Genomic DNA, 19701 nt, shown 5'->3' on the forward strand with positions numbered 1-19701 from the left:
ATTTACTGTGTGACTGTAACTGTGATGTGGTAGTCTGATAGTGTGACAGCCCTGGGCAAACACAGCCAATTTTAAACCATCACATATTTTCTTAAAAATATCTAAAAACATAAGAAGTCATTCATTTAAAATACATTATCTGCCTTCTGCTCTACCGAGATGCTGTTGTCCTACAGGACTTGCAATATATCAGACTTCAAAAACCATGAAAGGTATTCTTGAGTTAGTTTCAGAGCATTGCCTCATGAACAGTACATTAACCTTAAGATTTTAGAAGGAGGAGCCCTGGATCACCTCTTTCCCGACACAGTTGAGTGGATTATGTGATGATTGCATATAGTAACACGTCAGGTCTTGTTCAATCTCTCGTAGGAGCGATGACAATTGCAGTGGACAGTAAAAGCTTAATGACTTCCTTCTAAACTCATTAAGTGACACCGGGAGAGAAAACCAGCTGCACAACATTTAACAGAGTGACTTCATTAGCTACAAAAAGACACAGGCTCCGGGTTTGGTTGCTCTTTCTCTTTCCTTGAATCAGATGTTGGTACAGTGGGTTTGAGGTGGTATCAAAAATATATAAAAAATATACCTTTTTATGGAAAACCATTGCACAACGTGTCGCAACATGTTCTTGTAAAAACAAACTTCCAACAGAGTCCAAAAGGAGCAAAGTTGTATGAGAGAATAATAAAAAATTTTCTACAGTCTATAAATAATGAATCATTTGAGATCTGTTGGTGTAAATACAGTAGAAATGTGAATTTCCAAGTATACCAGTCTTAACAAAGAAATCCCATGGGGGAGAAATGCTGTGAGATCAATGATTACTGTTCTTTTGCTCCCAGGAGAGGGTAGGAAGGAGCCAGGAGAGGCAACCGAACCCACAAAGTTATTCCAGTTCATTACCTCGATAAAGGGCAACGATGAAGGGGGGTATGCTATGTTTCAATAATGGGCATCCAATTAAAGATCACATAAACAAAGGAGTATGTGTGTATGAAATGTAATGTTTGATATGGCTTCAGAAATGGTTTCCTGTCTGGACTCTTAATAGATTCTTTACAGGCTGTGCGCTGACAAGAAATGACATAATGGCTTCTCTAAAGCAAGATGTCTTTGCATAGCAGCACAAAGGCCACAGAACATTTTGTTCCAGTAAGGCAAAATTAAAATGATTGCCAACAGAGAGAGCAGCAATTATATGTTGTTTGCACGAACAACCATCAGAGATACTACAAACAAAATCACCACCCGGGATCGAGACTTCTGTGGCAAAATCTAATTTCAAGCACAGTTTACTACCAAAAAAGATTTCAATTCTTAATTTCAGACAGTTTTGGATGCTTCATGCTTTTTTAATTAGTTTTTAAACTAAAGCAGAGCTCTTTCACTTCTCTGCATCACTTACTGCACTCACATTGCATAGAAAATCTAGTAAACCTGCTTGTACTGAGAAAACTCGACATCTGTAAATCACTGGAGCACAGGAGTATAAAAGAGAGAGTCAACATACTCAGTCTCAGGTGAGCAGACGAAAAACCCACAGTGCAGTCTTTGCTTTTTCGCAATAAATTCGAGGGGAAGCATATTTTAAAGCCAGAAGGCAAAATCCATTTATGGTAATGCAATGCATTAGCAACATTTTATCACAAGGATGAGCTGTGACAGAATCCAGGAAATATGAAATGAAGCTCAACAGCCCACCACACAGATATGTTATACCCATCGTGTGTGTGTGTGGAGGGGAATTTTTCATGAGCAGAACTGCAAGCACAAGCCTGGCGCAGTGCACCAAAATCTAGAAATCTGGAAAGAGGTTGCAGGAGAAGTCTTAGTGTTAGCAAACAAAGTCTGACGCTAAAATATTTATCAAGATCACACTTAGGGTGTTTTTAAAGGAGGGTGTGCTCCGAAAAGGTGCAACAGATGTGAAATGGAGCCCAACAGCCCACTGAACAGACACGGCGAACTGTCATGGTCCAATTGGAAGAGCCAGATGAGCTGTCAAACCGGTTGTGTGGGTGTTTGTGTGCGTGCCATTCCTTTTTTCTGATTAGCAAGCTCTTACAGCTGGAGGTGACAGAGAGAGAGCAAATGGTGTAAATGATGGAAAAAAGGGAAGTGTGTTTGAGTTTCAGGCTGTTTTTTTGCTTGTACGAAGCCAAATTACATTACTACATATTTAAGCTGGACATTTAAGTTCTGTTATGTATAAAGAGCACAGTAGCTAACATTGAGGGCACAATTTGCAAATGAGGTACAAAATTATTTACTGGGATAATCTCAAGTGAGAGGCTGCTATAGACCAAACTGGATCAGGTCAAGTATTCAACTAAAACAACTATTTAAGGCCTGTTCAGGCACTGGCTCACACTTTTTGGTAGTGGGACTGAAGTGTATCCACTTGTATCCAAAATGCTTCCACATTGTTCTTACAATTTATTTGCATTTCCATTTTATTTCACAACCGAACGAGAAATTTCTCTGCTTACCGATGGTGGTGATAACAGTCCCAGCGAAGAAAAAGGAGGAACTCATGTCCCAGAGGCTCGTCTGATTGGATGAATTTCCCGAAGGGTTCACACCTTCTCGAATTGCTATAACCACTTGCTGCAGAAGAAAGAAGAAAAAAAAAACAGCCTTAGCATGAAATAAATAATACAGTAAATATGTGCCGCTATTTTCCATGCCAAAGTTTACATGTCACAAGCAAAAGATGTGGAATGACCTGCGCACAAGTTCATGATGTTTTGAAAAATCGCTTTTACATTTTTTTCTATACATCAAAATGAAGTTTATGTGTAAGTTGAATAATAATGTAATCGTCTGCCTTCTTTCCTGGACGTTCGGCTACTAGTCTGTTCTTTACATCACTACCAGTTTCCCACGCTGTCTGAGTCAGTACTGACTGACATTACAGTCCTATCATCTTCTTGCCTGCCTCCTTTGAGCCAATCTGCCTCCATTCTGTGTTGTTAAATCTGAGTACTCTGTCATTCTCTCTTTCAGAGTCTCATTCGTGCAGCTCATCTCCTCCCCATCCCCACCACACCCAACAGAGCTCTATCCACCAAGCCTCAATCTACATCTTCACCACCATCTAGGGATCCTGTCCTAAATCAATGCTGGGATTCTGCTCTGCCATGAAGGGTCATCAGAGTTTAATCGGCAAATACATTATTTAATTTTACTCTCTCAACAAATCATGTTCAGTTCTTCTAAATGATCTCTCCTTATTGAAATTCTCATGCAACATGTAGACTTGCTTCTTTTCTCACCTATTTGCATAGAGTCTGCTCAGTCTATACTTAACACTGGGCATTTGATTACAGTGAGTTCACCCTGCTGGCAAACTGCATACTGGATAAATATAGCCAGACGCAGACAGCTGTGGCATTATCGCCTTTCTTTATGATAGATTATGCCTTGGAAAGCTAATGCATTAAAATGTCTGATGTGTTCCAGAAGGAGGGAAAAATTGAATTCAGGGAGATTGCAGAATTCAGCTACCGTGATAGATGTCCGCCTAAGACACCATAATACGGCCTAATAAGTGACTGGTCTCCTGATGGCTATTCATAGCTTGGCATCAAGAATACTTTTAAGTGGTATTTAAAAAAAAAAAATGAAGTGCCAAAAGTGCCAAAAATGTTATTTCTTTCAGTGGCAACTTCATAAGCGAATCAATCTGCATATGTTACTTTTATAACAAAATTACTTTACTGCAGTAAAATGTTTACAGACTGGTACAAAAATGGTTTTGCCCTCTATTGATAGTTTCGCCACTTCACAACAACTCTAGACGAGATACATTTTCTTAACAGCTGAATTATAGGTGCTGCTACTTTGACATGTGCCCAACAGGAAGCTGTAGTCACGTCTGCTAGGCCCTTACCTCCATGCTGCTAGATCCAACCATTTGTAGTGTCTCTGCCTTTGGGAGCATTTAATTGCAATGACCTGACAAATGATATAGTTTGCTGCGCAGCACGAGTTTCTTCTTTAGTTTTAGTGAGTGAAATTCCAGTATTTTATAAGTCTGTTACTAAGCACTAATTAGGATTCAGCAGTTAGCTATGTATGCAGCTTGCAAACTGAAGGGAATATCGGACTCCAAATTTCCACAGTGACAATGAGTTTAAGACCAGTGTGTGATGTCACATCCAGTTTTATAACAGTTTATGAAAACAGCTTGTTAAAATTTGTTCATCTTCTTTGTCAGCATGTTAAATATCTATTTTTAGCCATAAAATGATCTTTTCCTAAACCTAACAAATAAATCTATTTGTATAAACGTGTGTAATTCACAGACACACACCAGCTAAGAGTTTGATTTCTCCTTTTATCCTGCTGATTTATGTAATTAATAAAATACATGCTAAGTGCATTAAACTGTACGTCTCCTGTCTTTATCAGGTTAATTTCAACCATCCTAAAATTGGACTGAAATATTTTTTCACGATGAAGCATGAAAATAGGACGCCGCTGCACACAACCACCAAACAGGTGGTCCTCTGATAACATCAAACAGAAAACAGGCAACCGGGTTTGAGAAGAAAAAAATGTCAGCACTTACAAAAGTGAAAATAGCATAAATACCATGCTGAAATAGTTTTTAGCATGAAACATGAAAACAGGACGACACGGCCCAAAACCACCAAATGGGTGGTCCTCTGGTTCCATCAAACAGAAAACAGACAATAAGGTTTTAGAAAAAAATCAGCACACAAACAAGGTGGAAATGGTCATTTCCAAAGGAAGCATTAAAACTTGAACTTAAAAATTTACTTCCAAATAGAATGCAACAAGCCTAATAATTCCAAACCACATCCCAAAACTTCAGAGCCCCTGCTTATGCAATACGTCTTATCCGTGATCAACTTTGGGGGTCATCATTTTGCCCCTTCCAAAATGACAGCTGACAGCTCCTGACTCCACCTCTATAGTTCTATCTGTCTTTATATATCCATAAATGTTTCTGCTCAACTCAGCCATCATATCACTCTGTGATCAAACAAGACCTGATGTCCACTTCAAGGGACAGAAGCAGAACATAAAACGTAAAAAAATTACAATTTTGAAAAAGAACATTTTGTCTTCTGGATCTTAGGAGGTTAAAGTGTGTTAATGGAATATAATAACAATACTACAACAGTACTGTACAATAGCACACAACAGTCTGTGTCTGTGATCTTCCTGCTCTTCCTGCTACCTGTTTCTAACTGTTTTTCTTTTCTTTTTTGGGGGAGTTGACTAGTTCAACTGACCTACTTAACCTATATCGATCTCTAATCACTAGTGTATAACCTGCACAGATATTACAGTATGTAGGTAAAGCTGTAAAGCTGAGAGTTGCCCAGGTAACCACTGGTCGCTAGAGAAAAATGTGTATGTGAATAAAATGTTTGAATTCCTTGTTATGAATATTATGAAAATTTCCTTGTTTAGTCTACTAATTTTTTCCTCCTCATGGACTGCACAAAAAGTTACCCAAGGACACACTCTGAGAACTCTGATTTTAGATCTAAGGTGTAATAAGAGAGAAAAAGGGCACAATTAAAAAATCAGTCTACCGCATACAGCACCATGGAAACTGTCACAGATTCATCATGACGCATTCATTTGGATTACTGATGTTTCAGATCCATGGACAGAGATTCCAGCTTGAGTAAACCTGAGCCAAATAAGACATCGATGAGTACGGCAGACTCAGCTAATATAATTAATCAAACAAACCCCGGCCTCTCTCTGCTACTAGGAGATGGAGAGGAAGGATCGTATTGGCTGTTTGGTATCAAGGATTACAGCATCAAGATAAAACAAGAAAGATAAAAGATCAAGGCTAGTGAACTGTCATTTCCTCTGAATGCTGGATTAACTTGATCCCACCAGGTTTAAAAAAAAAAAGAGAGAGAGACTCAGGTCAACAGGGGAACAGTTTAATTTACTGCAGTAAGAAAAAAGCATTTTTGGCCCAAGTGGCAACTAAAGAGACTCGCTAGAATTATTATTGAGACAAAATGAAAGAGAAACACTTTGAAACGACAGGGGAGCAGATACTCTACTACAGATCTGATGCCATTAACTTGCAGAGGAATACTTCGCTGGACTAAAGCTTTTACTCCCCTGTGATTATGCATTCTGTTCAGTTTGAGGCCAAGAAAAAAGATCTAAAAAGGATCTAATTCTTGAGTGGCTTTTCTTTTAATAAATGTAAGAATTGAACCAAAAAGAGTTAGAATTTTTTAATTATTTCCATCAGCTGGATTTAATATGAATAGACCTCAGGTTTGGAGTTACGTTGCTATAATATGGTAAGTGTACAAGACACCGTATGTTGCTCATCAGTCACTAGAACGAGCTCAAATGACGACAATTAGGAAAAGCACAAAAGCATAGAATTAATTGATTTACAGTTTTCTCCACTCATTAGCTGCTATAATAGAGTTGGTAGAGCCCACTGGAGGACAGCTGTATTATGAGACTTAATACATGTACCAAGATTAGCTTTTATTATGTTTTTGTCTAAACCTCATAATTCCCAAATAAACCGAAGGAGGAGGAGGAGGTCAAAGTTAATTCCACTACATTCACAGTGGCTTTAAAAACACAATTTAGCAAATCATTAGATCAGAAAGCCCTGGCTCAGTCAGCCCCCTTTTGTGTCCCAGCCAAGTGAGCTTACTAATTCACCGCTTTGGCACTCAGCTATATGCAAACTAATAAAAGATAAGAAAGGATGACGTGAAGACCGCAGTGGACGTCTCAAAGCTGAGGCAAATAGACCGGAGAGAAAGAGTTGGAGCTTTTAACATCACTCACTTTTTTTAATTACTCCCTTTGAGAGCACATCTCTCCTCAATCCTCTGCTGAGTAGTGTTTTATCAGCAGGAACCTGCAAAGGTGTGTGCATGTGTGTGTGTTTGTATACATCATTAAGTAAAAGTGTGTGTGTGTGAGGGAGGGGGAGGGGGGGACCTCAGTTGAAGCTGCCTATCAATAAATGATCAGAAGAGTAATAGTTACTTGAAAGGCTGGTGTACTCACTGCAGCTACTCTGCCCACCTCTGCCCGAGACTAGAGTTTGGCTGGACTCTAGTCTCGTGAAAACACAATAAAAGATTTATATCAACACTGCTATCTGCCTTACAATTAGCCTCAAAATACCAAACATTAAAGTGATTCTAAATGCTTCCAGAGACAACTCGCCCTGGATTTTTAGGTTAAGTTCTTGAGCAAGTAATTAGTTCCAATTTGCTCCAGAAGTCCAGGAAACCCATAGAGCTCAGATGCATCTAAAGACAGAGGACAGTCTGCAGAAAAAGGGACACGCAGGACAAGAGACATACTTGTATAGCAAAAAACATCCTCATCCTGTTTATCAGTTTTACAGCTGATGGTCTGTCAAAAAAACTCCTACTTTGTTACAGACTGATCCAATCTCAGTGCATATTGTCAAAAAAAGTTGCTTTTTGTCATGTAAGTTGTTACGTGGGTTCCTACTTTTAGATGACGATGATGCAGAATCAACTGTTGCTACTGCTGGCTTTCCATATGTTTTCCTGATGATGTGCTTTTAAGTATGTCTTAACCGTAAATAAGCTTCACTGTATAGTCGTAGCCCTATTGTTGGACGTCATGTAACAGGTAGTGGGACCGAAAGAGAGAGCTGGAAGGATGATTTCCATTGTCCAGAGCCTCAGGTTTCACTCTAACAATGTGAAAGACGGATGATCTCGGCTCTGAAAGCACCACCATCACCATTAAACATTAACTCGGCAATTTAAAGATAAATAACCGCCATCTGTTACAACTGTGGCCACGACACATTTTTCAATACAGGCAGTAATAAATCCTTTCAGCGTGAAATTGGTTTTAATTATGTTAGAGCACACATGTACTATAAACAGCGTATGCCAATACTTTTATTACTTTAATGCCACAAAAGGTAAATACGCATTAAGTACACTTTGAAGCCCTTTAAAGTATTAAACAATAAAACCCAGAGTGATATGAAAAGTAATCTTGTTATATTGTGAAAGTTTTCTCCTGTTCTCATGTTATGAATGAGAAGACCTGCTTGTTAAATCAAGAGGGGTTTTTTCAGTACGAGGTGAAATCCATATCAGAGCGTGCACCAATGATTCAAGCGCTGCTGTTCTATAATTTAGTAACTAAAAACAATCGTTAAAACAGCTTTTGGTTTGCAGGCTATAGTATACGATGGGCTTTTCACTTGAAGTGTTTGCTTAGAATTTTTTATTATTTTAAAAATGTTTGCTCCACTCACAATGAAATCATCCTTGCCATTAAACTGTATGTTTATGCCAGTAGCTTAATTTGACTTGTGACACGATGATTTGGTTAAAGCAAACAGACAAAAAATAAATAAAATGAATACTATGAAAAGAAATCATAGATTGGAAATTGTATAATAAACTTGCTTTATGTTCTCTGTAGACCTTCATTACTTTGCTGGCTCATTACTTGTTTGCATTTGGTCATTGTTGCAATGTTTTAGGGCATCCTACCATACTATGTGAAAAAAAATACATATATTGGTTTTTAATATATTACCTTTTTAATTTTTCATGTTACTACATAACGTTGGTCTTGCACATTTTGATAGTTGAAGGTGTTTTTCTTGGCTCCAAGTGGCAGACTCTTAATGAGAAATTGCAGCTAGCGGCCAAATTTAGAAAAGGTAGAAAATCATTTTTCCCTTGAGATTTAAGACCTTTCAGCTTTGGCACATTAGAAAAGTAATCATCATCCACAAGTGCAATGCTCCAACAAGATTCCCCAAGAGGAAATGCTTTTAATCAACCCTGACAAGTTTGCCTGCTAGATAAACTAATCCATAGAGAAACAGTCGTGACTTCACGAGTTAAACGGCTGCACCGTCAATATATCTTTTTTTAGTGCATTTTTATTTTTAGTGACTGATGTGCAGTTACAAGTTGACGGATTGGATTCATTTAGTGAGATTTACTAGTTCAACTTGAGACTTCATGGCTTGATTTGTAGTTACATCTTTGACTTTCTTTTCAGCAAACATTGAATACCCAAAGGGCAAACATAACACAAACCTGAGGACCCAGATGGGTAATTTGGCAGTATTGTGCTTTATTTTGCTGCAATTCATAGTTTATATTCGTTTTCTGTATATTTTATTTTGCAGAGCAGTTCAAAATGGTTAGATTTACATCAGCACTAGCATTCAAGATTTGGGGTGATTAAACAGTAGATGGGCTGTTGAGCCCTTTTGTTCATCCCATGCTAATTTGTAATAGCTTTAATAGAAATGTCAAAATTAGCATCAGCCTCCAGCAATGATGGGTTCCATGTCATTTAGTTTACAGCTCAAAAAACATTTAAACGTGCCTCTCTTAAGGTACTCCCGCGCTAGTCTCAGCCTCAAGTAGTAATTTTCCGGTGCTTGGCATATGGTGAGCTCAAGAAAATAAAAAGTTCCCTGCATGGTTCGATTCTGTTGCTTCAAATGAAACTGCAGATAAAAAGTAAGTAAAGATATGCTGTGATATGGAATTCCCTAGAATGAAACTTTGTTTTAAAGTTCCATTTAGCAAAACAGATGCATTTCATGATTTGTAAACCTGTATCAATTGTCTAAGGCTTCTAAAACCCTCACAAATCACTGTTGAAAAATGCATTTCATGGATAAGAAAAGGTACAAAAGAACCCCAAATTTGCTTATCTTTAAAGAATGGTATTATTTAGCTTTAAAACAAAGACATTATGACAGAGACACATGGCAGTCAGAGAGTCCTGCATTGGAACAAAGATGGTGATGGATATAACAAGAGATTCAAACTCTTCTGAGATTCTTAGCTGTAACTATGGTATGAATGTCAAAATCCTACGTCGCCTTGTTCTTGAGTTATCACATTTGCAAACTTGGGTGTTGACACCCCCTGGTCGTTCCCCGGCAGGGTGACGACAATACTCCATCAGACTTTTACAGCTGTGGGGTAAAAACTATTTACAGTTATTATACTTTTCTGCAAGGCATAATGTTAGAGGCAGGGTAGGGTTTCAGGGGTGCTTAAACAACATTAAGCTGCCAGGTACAAACTGCACAGTGCTCAGTGTTCTCCCTGAGTTTTAAAAATCTGCAGACAAATTTTGTGTTTTGCTACACATTAAGACCTGCACAACAGAATAAATTAGGATTATTATTATGGCACTAAAGCTTCCACCTACCCGGACCAGCTCTTCCAACTCCGAGGAGTTTACACATGCATGCGCAACCAAGAAGTCCAGCTTTTGAGTAAGAATGGCCAGTTTCTGGGAGCTCTCGTGAGGCTGTTCAAGCGCTCTGAACACTGTTGCCCCAATGATAAGGTACAACACCACCAGGAAAAAGATAGCTGATACGGTCTTCCACCTCATGACCGTAGTCCGAGTGTCGCACTCGTCCTCTGGGGTGTTCAGCACCACTGGTTTGGTTGAAAACGACAGGCGAGGCTTGGAGTTGTGGGCGGCAGCCTTTGGGTCAAGAAGGTCAGGTGCAGCCACTGCAAGGACACAAATGATTTACGTGGATCAGTGTCTTTACATGTTTCCTCATTTATCACATCATTCACCTTTCCTATGATTAGACTTGGTTGTGCTATTTTTTATCACAGACATAAACAGGAAACAATATGCGCCATATGAGATTTGCATAATATAATATAATAGGGTTGCGAGTAACTATTTCCCATGGTCACCATCCAGACAGTGCAGTATCATAATATGTTTTATTCATTCCAACTAAACAGGGCTAAATGTAATAATAAACCTTTAACAAATGTGTCAAACAAAAAAGGAGCTCTCACTGAAGAAGCTTGGACCAAAGGAGCTGTGATATTTCTGCCTAAAAAGATGGTTTAGTCAACAAAATAATTGCCAGTTATTGATTCTGTCATTTAACTAACTGTTTAAATTACTGTTTGCTTCTTCAACACATAAAGGAAAAAGTTTGTGAGATAATTAGAAATCTTACCACCCTTTAAACTCATAAAATGTTCCAGGACTGGCTGTCCCGGAACACTATTGCAGACTGTTATTTATAACTGCTTTTGTTAATTATCTGTCTTTAAAATGTAAACGAGTACAAATGATTTTCAGTTTCATATTTTTAAATACCTGACACTTCAAAACATTGTTGTTTAAATGGTTTACAGGCATTTCTGACTCATAAATTTACTTCAAAGAGCTGCTTTCAACTTCAAACTCAACCACAACCCATACTCTGTTTAAACTGCCTATTGTGGATCAAATATATATCCTAAAAGGCATAAAACTTTTAACTTGTCTTGAACTCAAAATTGATATATACTACACAACACTGAGCGGCAGTTACCATTTCTTTGTGACCTCTCTGAGAAACTTGTGTCAGGGCAAGCGAGATAGTCTCAAGAACACTTTATAATTGTGTAATGGGTCGAAGAGGCATTTCAACACCTTCTCTTCCAGTCACGAAGTGGTTTATAACCATCCCAGGATTTTATTATCCTTCCCCCTACATTACTCTAAATTCCTCAAGCACAGGGAGGAGTTCATTTCCTTAAGGAAATGGAAAGTTTCTGACCAACTACCAGGATCCTGTCGGGTCCAGAAGACCGGCAAGCATGGAGCAGATGTGGAAAAAGGTTCTTTCACATGTATATTTAAGAAAATCTGGACTAATGTGTTAAAGAAAAGAGCAGGGTTGAATTGTAATGTTTTATCTCTCAATGTATACAGTTGGGTCCTTAAGTTTTTGACAGTTAAATTTTTTCCTCTTCACATAAACAAAGGATTTAAAATAAAACAGAGTCTGGGCTCAGCCTTGTTTCAAGGCTTTTACACATTTTTTGTTTTGGAATCAGACGTTATTATACACGATCTCCATTTCTAGATACTCAAAATTAATTGGACAATTGACTGACAGACGGTTTCATGAGCAGGTGAGGGCTGTTAATTTGTTGTTTCATGACAAATTAGGCCAATAAAAGCTCTGGTAGCCTTCGTTTCAATTCTGAATATGATGCCCAAATAGATGTCAGTGCAAGTGAGGACATCATTAGACTGAAAAAACAAAGGAGCAGTTGAATCAACAATTTGGTTAATTCTTAAAAAGAATGAATGCACTGGCTGACTGAGCCAAAAAGGTGTGAACTGCAGAAGTAACCAAGTCAAGCACACTCGAGGAGATAGCTGATCACTTTTAAAGTTTACAATGAAGAGACATCATGATTGGAAATAGAACAACTTTACAACAAGGTTCAAATTACTGGTTACACTGAAGAAAGAGAAAGATTAGACTTTACCAGGGAAGCTGCACAGTTCTGAAAAACAATCTTAAATTGACTGATTGATTAACGTCAAATATCTATATCTGGTGAATAATAAGAATCAGAATCTGCTTTGTACACATACAAGGAATTAGGCTCCGTTTTTTTCTTTGCTTTCATTGCATGTAACAGACAATACTGACTACATGACATCAGCATGACACAGACACAATGAGACAGACAAAAACAATTAAAGCATGTTTAAGATGCAATGGTGCAAAGATGTAATACATAGTGGAATAGATAAGGGATGGATAATAAGTTACTATATGCACAGTGTAAATACATGAGGACTGACTATATATATGTAAAACAGAACAAAAACTGTATATACAGCTTTTTTTTTTTTTTTTGTATTTTATATTGAATCACTGGAATCACCTAAGATGACCTCTGTGCAGACAATTTCTGAATTTTGTGGCATATAGCTAACAATTTTTTGTTTTTTGGCTGCTAAAAAAGAAAAAAGATATTTCAGAAACGTTAATATTAGATATTATAGTGAAACTTTCTGTTGCAGTATTTTAATGCCATCACCTTCTTAAAATGTCAGTAACCTGGCAGAAAAGCTGATCATTAAATCTTAAAAATGGAAGTCCAGTAGGAATGGCAGTTTTTTTTAATGCTGTTATAAGTAATAATGTTTTTTTTTACTTGGTTTGTCTAATTACATTTATAATGTTTTTCTTAAGAAACAGCGCTACCTCAACCCCAGCGATCAGCATGAGGTTGGACACTTTTCATTCACATTGTGTTCACACTGAAGGAAAAAAAAAAACACAATGCATCAGCCCTAATTTTACAACCGGCATCATTATCTCTCGATCCTCTTCCGAATTATGTCCAATAAATATACATGTGAGACTGATATAAAACTCCCAAATATCACTTCAATCGATCTGTTAATCAATCAATCTGTGCATGCAAAACATGTGAAGAAGAATGAAGAAAGAAGAATGCAACCCTTTGCACTCCATGAGTTAAAATACTATATCTTTATATATTTTTTAAATACGTGTATGTATGCATGCATGCATGTATTTATTTATTTTGGCTGCTGTCCCATAGTATAAATGTGCAAAGCAACTGAATGGACGCTCATTACAAATTTATAACTCTTTGTCACAAACCCGTTTCCTAAACAGCTTGCTACAGTAGATGCAATTACATAACCACCCCGAGAGGTCCTGGACATAATTTTATAGTAAACAACTCATGGAGAGGATCACTCGCTCAAAAACAATCCAGTGAAAACCAAAAGGACTGTTTTAGGTTTTATGGTTATTTGCACATACACGCAACTGCGGTAAGCACTTTTATTATATTAGTCCATTTTTAATGGGTCTACCTAATTAAAAATGTCGCTTTCTTGTCTATAATTAAGTAAAAGTGTCATCAAGTTCAAAACAATAATACGAATAGTTCAAATATCCCTGGTATTAACCTTCAATCAATTATCAGTGAACCGATTACCTACTGAACGGTTGCTTCCCCCCTTAACATCTTCTCTAAAGTGCAAACTTGATAACAGGTTATAAGTCACGAAGAATAAAAGCAGCTAATCGTCATTTGCTAGGCTTATATTTCCAACTTGTCTGCGTACTTACTTCTCTACCATCTCTTCTCTCTTCGTCTCCTCATGGATGGATCTTTTTTGCTCTCCAATAAAGTGCGAGCACTGTTCCTCTACTGGACTCGCGTTTTGCCTCCGGTGCTCCCGACAAGAGACATGTCCGCTCTTCACATGGCTTCAGCGAACTGCGCTTCACATCAGCGTCACTGGAGATAACGCATCCAGGACGTCGCGTTCCTAGCAAAAGCAACGCTGAGACAGAGCGTAAAAGGAACACGGAGAACAGACCGCCTCCGCGAAATCCAGCCAGGTGTTTGCAGGCATTTCGTGCTTTTACGGAGGGAAGGTTTGGGCTGTCAGGGTCAGTAGACGCGCTTCATCAGTGTGACACTGCTGGATGCGCTGTGGCGCATTCCGGCTGCGCTCACAGTGACCGTGTGCTCTCTTTTTGAGAGAGAGAGATGGAGAGAGAGAGAGAGAAACTTGATGTGGATTCCTTAAAACCTCCACTCCATTAAAAAAAACCCTCTATATGTTCATATATTATAAAGGATCACCACTTTCTTCCTTCCAGCATCATCCAAATGTACAATTCAGCTTCAGAACCAGAAAGCAGACCTGTCTGACATCCACGTCTTGGTAGATGGTGAGCTGAAGAGCATATAGAATACTACAGAATACTCACCTTAAAAAGCATGAATTTTACCAAAATAGGCCATTTTAAATGCCATTTTGGTGTTAAAATAATAATAATAATAATAATAATAATAATAATAATAATAATAATAATAATAATAATAATAATAAATAAATAAATAAATAAATAGAGCTGTCTGGACTAAACTGGCAACATCCCAGTCAACGGGCCATATCTCACCTCCAGGAAAAAGCCAGGTTGCAGCTCCACGCTTTGAAGCCTGGCTTTAATTAAATTAATTTGAATTTGTGAGACTGTCTGTAAGGTTTATGTCCCCTGTGTTGCTTGTTATCTTTACCTTGGCATGCAGACGTGACCTCCACACAAAAACCAACACTGACAAGGATTCTCAGTAATTTGATGGTCAGTTGCTGATCAGCTCCTTTACCTGCCCTTGTGTGTGTGTTTGTGTGTGTGCAGATGAGACCACAGTATTGATTACATGCATGATCAGCTGCAGCTAATTGAATTGGAGTAGTTCTGTTTTTCTTTCATGCTTTGATACTGATGTACTGCTGGCATTAGATTGATTCATTAATCAGGAAGGCGTCTTTGAAAGAAAAACGTGATCCCTTTAACAGATATTTGATTTTCTCCTTTTTTTTAAATGTTTATTTCATTTTCTAACCAATGCATAAATTATACAAGTCATAATGATATCATACATGATTGATTTCTACTTTTTTTCTATTTTGTGCATTTTTTTGATGTTTTGTTGGGACAGTAGTTGAGGTTAAAGAGGACAAAATTTTCATTTAAAGAAGGGAAAACGCTAAATGAAAAGAATTGTAAACATGTAGTCCGTAACCGCACTTTAAAAATGCTTTAGATTGCTCTTAATAACCGCGTGTTCTTTCATAGATTTTCAACCATTTGTTCCATCCTTTCCTTTTCCATTATAATCTTTTTCTGGCCATCTGTTCATTTCTCCTTCTCTAAATTACTTTAATTCACTCAAGCATCCAATCTGCACTCACATGCTCAGAGAATCTGGGAGGGTTTTTTTTTTTTTAGGTCCTCCAGGACACGACTTCTAGGTAAGTCGTGGTTTCATTGTTTATGATGGATGCTGGTCACACTGTCAGGATCCAAGTAATCTGCGATTAATCATTTCAGAGCATTAATCGCAGAGGTACTGTACATGTGTGACACTTTCATTAATTTCTCCATTCATTTATCATTCAACAGAAGAAAAACCCATTCCTGGATAAAATATGAGAGACTTACATTGTGGCTTTTGTGTCTCACATGCGGTCATATCAGCAATGTGTATTGAAAGGCTCAAGGGATTGCATTTACTCATCAAATATTAACTCCAGTTTACCCAAAGAGAACTGCCATTGATTGTCTGAACCATAATAAATGAGAGACTATGAGTCAGTACAAATTATTTCTTAGTTGTCAACATGCTGTTGTGAGCTGGTATCAGTCAGGGGCTGAATTTTTTGGTTCAGCTTGTGTCCTCAGCCAAGTCAGACATCAGTTCAACAAGCAGCAGAGCAGAATTTATTTGCACTCAAGTGGAATACATGCATATAATATAATGCTCGCTCTGCTGCTATAACACCCGCTGCAAAGTCTTTCAGCAGTTAATGCTGTAATGTTCTGTCAACAGAAACTACAAAACCACTGTAGGTTATGAGTGGCTGTAAATCTTTCTGACTTTGCTTTAAAGCTGTTTTACCCTCGGCTATAGTCATCTTTTTTGTTGCTCTTAGTGTAAAAGCAGCAAGCCTTTTTGACCATCTCACCACTGCTTAGTGTATAAAGCTGCTGAAACATAACATTTGTTTCTTCATGGTTTTGCCATTCTGATTACTTGCAAACCTGAAGAAATTTAAAGGTTACGTCCAAGTTAAATGAATGAGGTAAGAGACCATATGTAGTGATGTGCTTCAGCTTTATGTGACATTAACACACTTTATTAGGTACACCATTCAACTTATCATTAATACAAATGAGCCAATCGCATGTAGACTTGGTCAAGTTCAAACTCGGCATCAGAATAGAGAAGAAAGGTGATTTAAGTGACTTGAACGTGGGATGGTTGTTGATGCCAAATGAGTTTGTCTGAGTATTTCAGAATGTGCTGGGATTTTCCCACACAACAATCTCTAGGGTTTACAGAGGACAGCCCAAAAATGAGAAAATATCCAGTGAGCATCAGTTTTCTGTGCCTTGTTGATGCCAGAGGTCAGAGGAGAATGGGCAGACTGCTTCAAACTGATAGAAAGGCAACAGTTACTAGAAAAATCTCTCATTATAGAAAAGGTAGACGAACATTTCTGAAAGCAAAATATGTCCCACCACGAAGCAGATTGGCTACAGAAGCAGAAGACCATGAATGCCACTCCTGTTAGGTAAGAACAGGAAACTGTTTCTGCAATTCACACAGGCTAATCCAAAATGAGTAACAGAAGATTGAAAAAATATCGCCTGGTCCAATAAATGTTGATTTCTGTCGCGACATTCTGATAATGCTCAGAATTTGCCACGAACAACATAAAAGCAGAGATCCATTCTGCCTTGCAGCAACAGCTCACGATCGATGGAAGTGCGGGGGATAGTTTCGTATCAGTATCTATAGTAGCAAAATCTCTGAGGTTTTCAGCACTTTGTTGAATTAAAGAATGCAAAAGGGGGACCAGCCCGGTACAAGCAAGGTATACCTAATAAAATGTCTGTGAGTGTTTACTACCAGTGTTGCCTAAGTTTTAAACTTTGCAGTAATGGTATTTAGTCAGGAGGATCATTTGGGAATTTGAAGTAGAGCTGTTTAGATATTTCTGGACACGAAGAGGTTTTTTTTTCATCTCATTATGAGTCCCCCCATGAAGCACATGGTTCCTAATTCATCGTAATTTGCAGACTGTTTCGCTCAAGCTGGACAGCACCTGTAACTGGAACATATGGCTTTTGTTACAGACAGCAATCAGGATAGTAATCCTATTATGGGTGACATTGTTGCACTAATGGGCCATATTACCACAGTAATTCCTCCTAATAGTGCAGCAAAATGATGCTGTTGTAGTAAGCCACTTGAGAGTTCACCCATGACCCGTTACAAAAGGTTCTTACGTAATAGTTGCTTACATAAAATTTCTGTTGATTAAAATTTAATCACAAAGGTTTAAAGATTTACATTTCAAATGTATTTTTTGCACATTGTATTTCTATTACCTATATTATAATGAACCCGATAGCATGTTTTGCATCTGGTAATTTGAGTGTACTGTGCATCAACATTATGGGGTGTATTATTGAGGGCATATTTTTCATATTTGGTAGAGATGCAAAAAGTGTATCTTAGGAACAGATGGTTGAGGATCTGTTTCTAAATGCTTCAACTCTCGCTGTTATTCCCACATGCTTAGAGATGCAAGGACATGCAGAAATATTGCCTTGGTCAAAAATGTGACTGCAGTAATGTTTAAAAAAAAAGCTCTGGAAACAGATAATTAGCAACATCAGCAAACAGAAATGCTTATACTTTCATGTGATTAAATCTGTGTAATATAGTCTTCATTGCAAACTTGCATTGTAAAAGCTCAGAGGGTTTAGTGCTGAACAAATGAATTGCATCTCTGCCCCCAATCCTGCTGAATACACACCTGAATCTTTTCTAATGAGGTTGCAGTTTCTAAATCCTGCAGAGAGCTATCAGCAGTTTTTAGGAGCACAAGCCTTTTGAATTAAAAAACAAGAAAGATCAGATTTAGATCGATCTTCAATTTTCTGATCTTCATTATTTTACAAAATATATACAACAATGTCAGTATCCACAGAAATTGTCATTTTGTATTAATGAAATACTGATGTTTCTTTTAGGTAGGTTTAATGAAAGCCCAACACAAACAAGTTCTGAAAGTAAACTGAATCTATTGAAAAAAAAAATCATTAAAAACGAATTAGGGGAGACCAGGGATAGTTGTAACATTTTTGACATTTCTGTCTGTAAATTGGAGCTCTTTTAAAGGTAGTGGATTCAAAATGTAATGCAAAGTATTTACATGTCTCTGCTATTAAATAGTGCAGCTATTTTCTCTGCAGCACAGTTACCCATTGCATGGTATGGTCTCAAACACAAAGAGTGAAATGTTACAATTAACCCCATAGTCTGGGTTAGTTGTAACATATCCTGGGGTAAAATGTAACACAATGAAATAAGGGTACTAACAAAATATTAACATGTAATCTTTGTTTATTCAACACATGAGTGTACTTAGAGCCATTTATGTAGCTCTGTGTGTGTGTGTGTGTGTGTGTGTGTGTGTGTGTGTGTGTGTGTGTGACAGAATGCAGAAATCTAACTTTTGAGCATATTCCAACCCCCCAAAAAAGACAAATTATGGAATTTTCTGCAACTGAATATTTCATTAATTTTGGTTGGTCTTCCTTGAGTTTGGCCTCATTGGCTCAGTGGGCATTATAACCTACAGCTCTTGCACCAATTTTAAACATAACAATGAAGCTGAAAAAATGTAGTTGTTCACCAGCATCGCAATTCCATTATTTTTTTCAGGGTTTCCCTTGATGTGGTTTGCAAAGTGCTTCAGAAAGATGAGGAAATCTGTTTCTTGCACCCATCCTGACTTATTTCCACTACCAGTGCTTCCTACTGGTCCATCTCTGACACAGAGGTCTGCATAATGTATGTGTGGGAACACAAACAGTGGAGGAATTGTGTTGCCAATGGCATTAACCGCATATACAAATGCGACCAGTGAACCTCTCTCTGCTGATGTCGTTGCCCCAACTTGTTTAATATAAGTTAAAGTAATAGTGTGGTAAGTTGTAACATCTGCATTATTGTTACAACTAACCCAGACTGTTGCTGTTACAACTGACCCAGACTCCTATAGCCATGAACTAGCTTACATTACAGCCAACGGCTAAAACATTAGCACTAAAGACCTACACAGAATATATCCCCATAGACATACAAATAACATAATTCAAGTTTGATGAGTTTAACTGCAAAGCAGATAATGCTATTACAAATTGAAATAAAGTAGAAAAACTTACTTTTTGGCATACAAATTACTTTTTTTCGTGTTAAATTGTCTGTGTTTGACAAAATGTGCTGA

At 37.7% G+C, this 19701-nt stretch overlaps 1 protein-coding gene across 1 annotated transcript in view; it reads right to left on the reverse strand.

Annotated features, from left to right (window-relative positions):
- Positions 1-14296, reverse strand: part of LOC113006786 (potassium channel subfamily K member 2) — a 30608-nt gene extending 16312 nt beyond the window's left edge. The window contains exons 1-3 of the mRNA XM_026142965.2: positions 13952-14296; positions 10228-10541; positions 2496-2613 (exon numbers count right to left, since the gene is read on the reverse strand). Of these exons, the coding sequence (XP_025998750.1) occupies positions 2496-2613; positions 10228-10541; position 13952 (433 nt within the window). The 5' untranslated portion in view covers positions 13953-14296. The remainder of the gene's footprint in view (positions 1-2495; positions 2614-10227; positions 10542-13951) is intronic.
- Positions 14297-19701: the final 5405 nt, after the last annotated feature.

This window comes from Astatotilapia calliptera, chromosome 15, assembly GCF_964374335.1.
Source record: "Astatotilapia calliptera chromosome 15, fAstCal68.1, whole genome shotgun sequence".
In the NCBI taxonomy this organism is placed as follows: Eukaryota; Metazoa; Chordata; class Actinopteri; order Cichliformes; family Cichlidae; genus Astatotilapia; species Astatotilapia calliptera.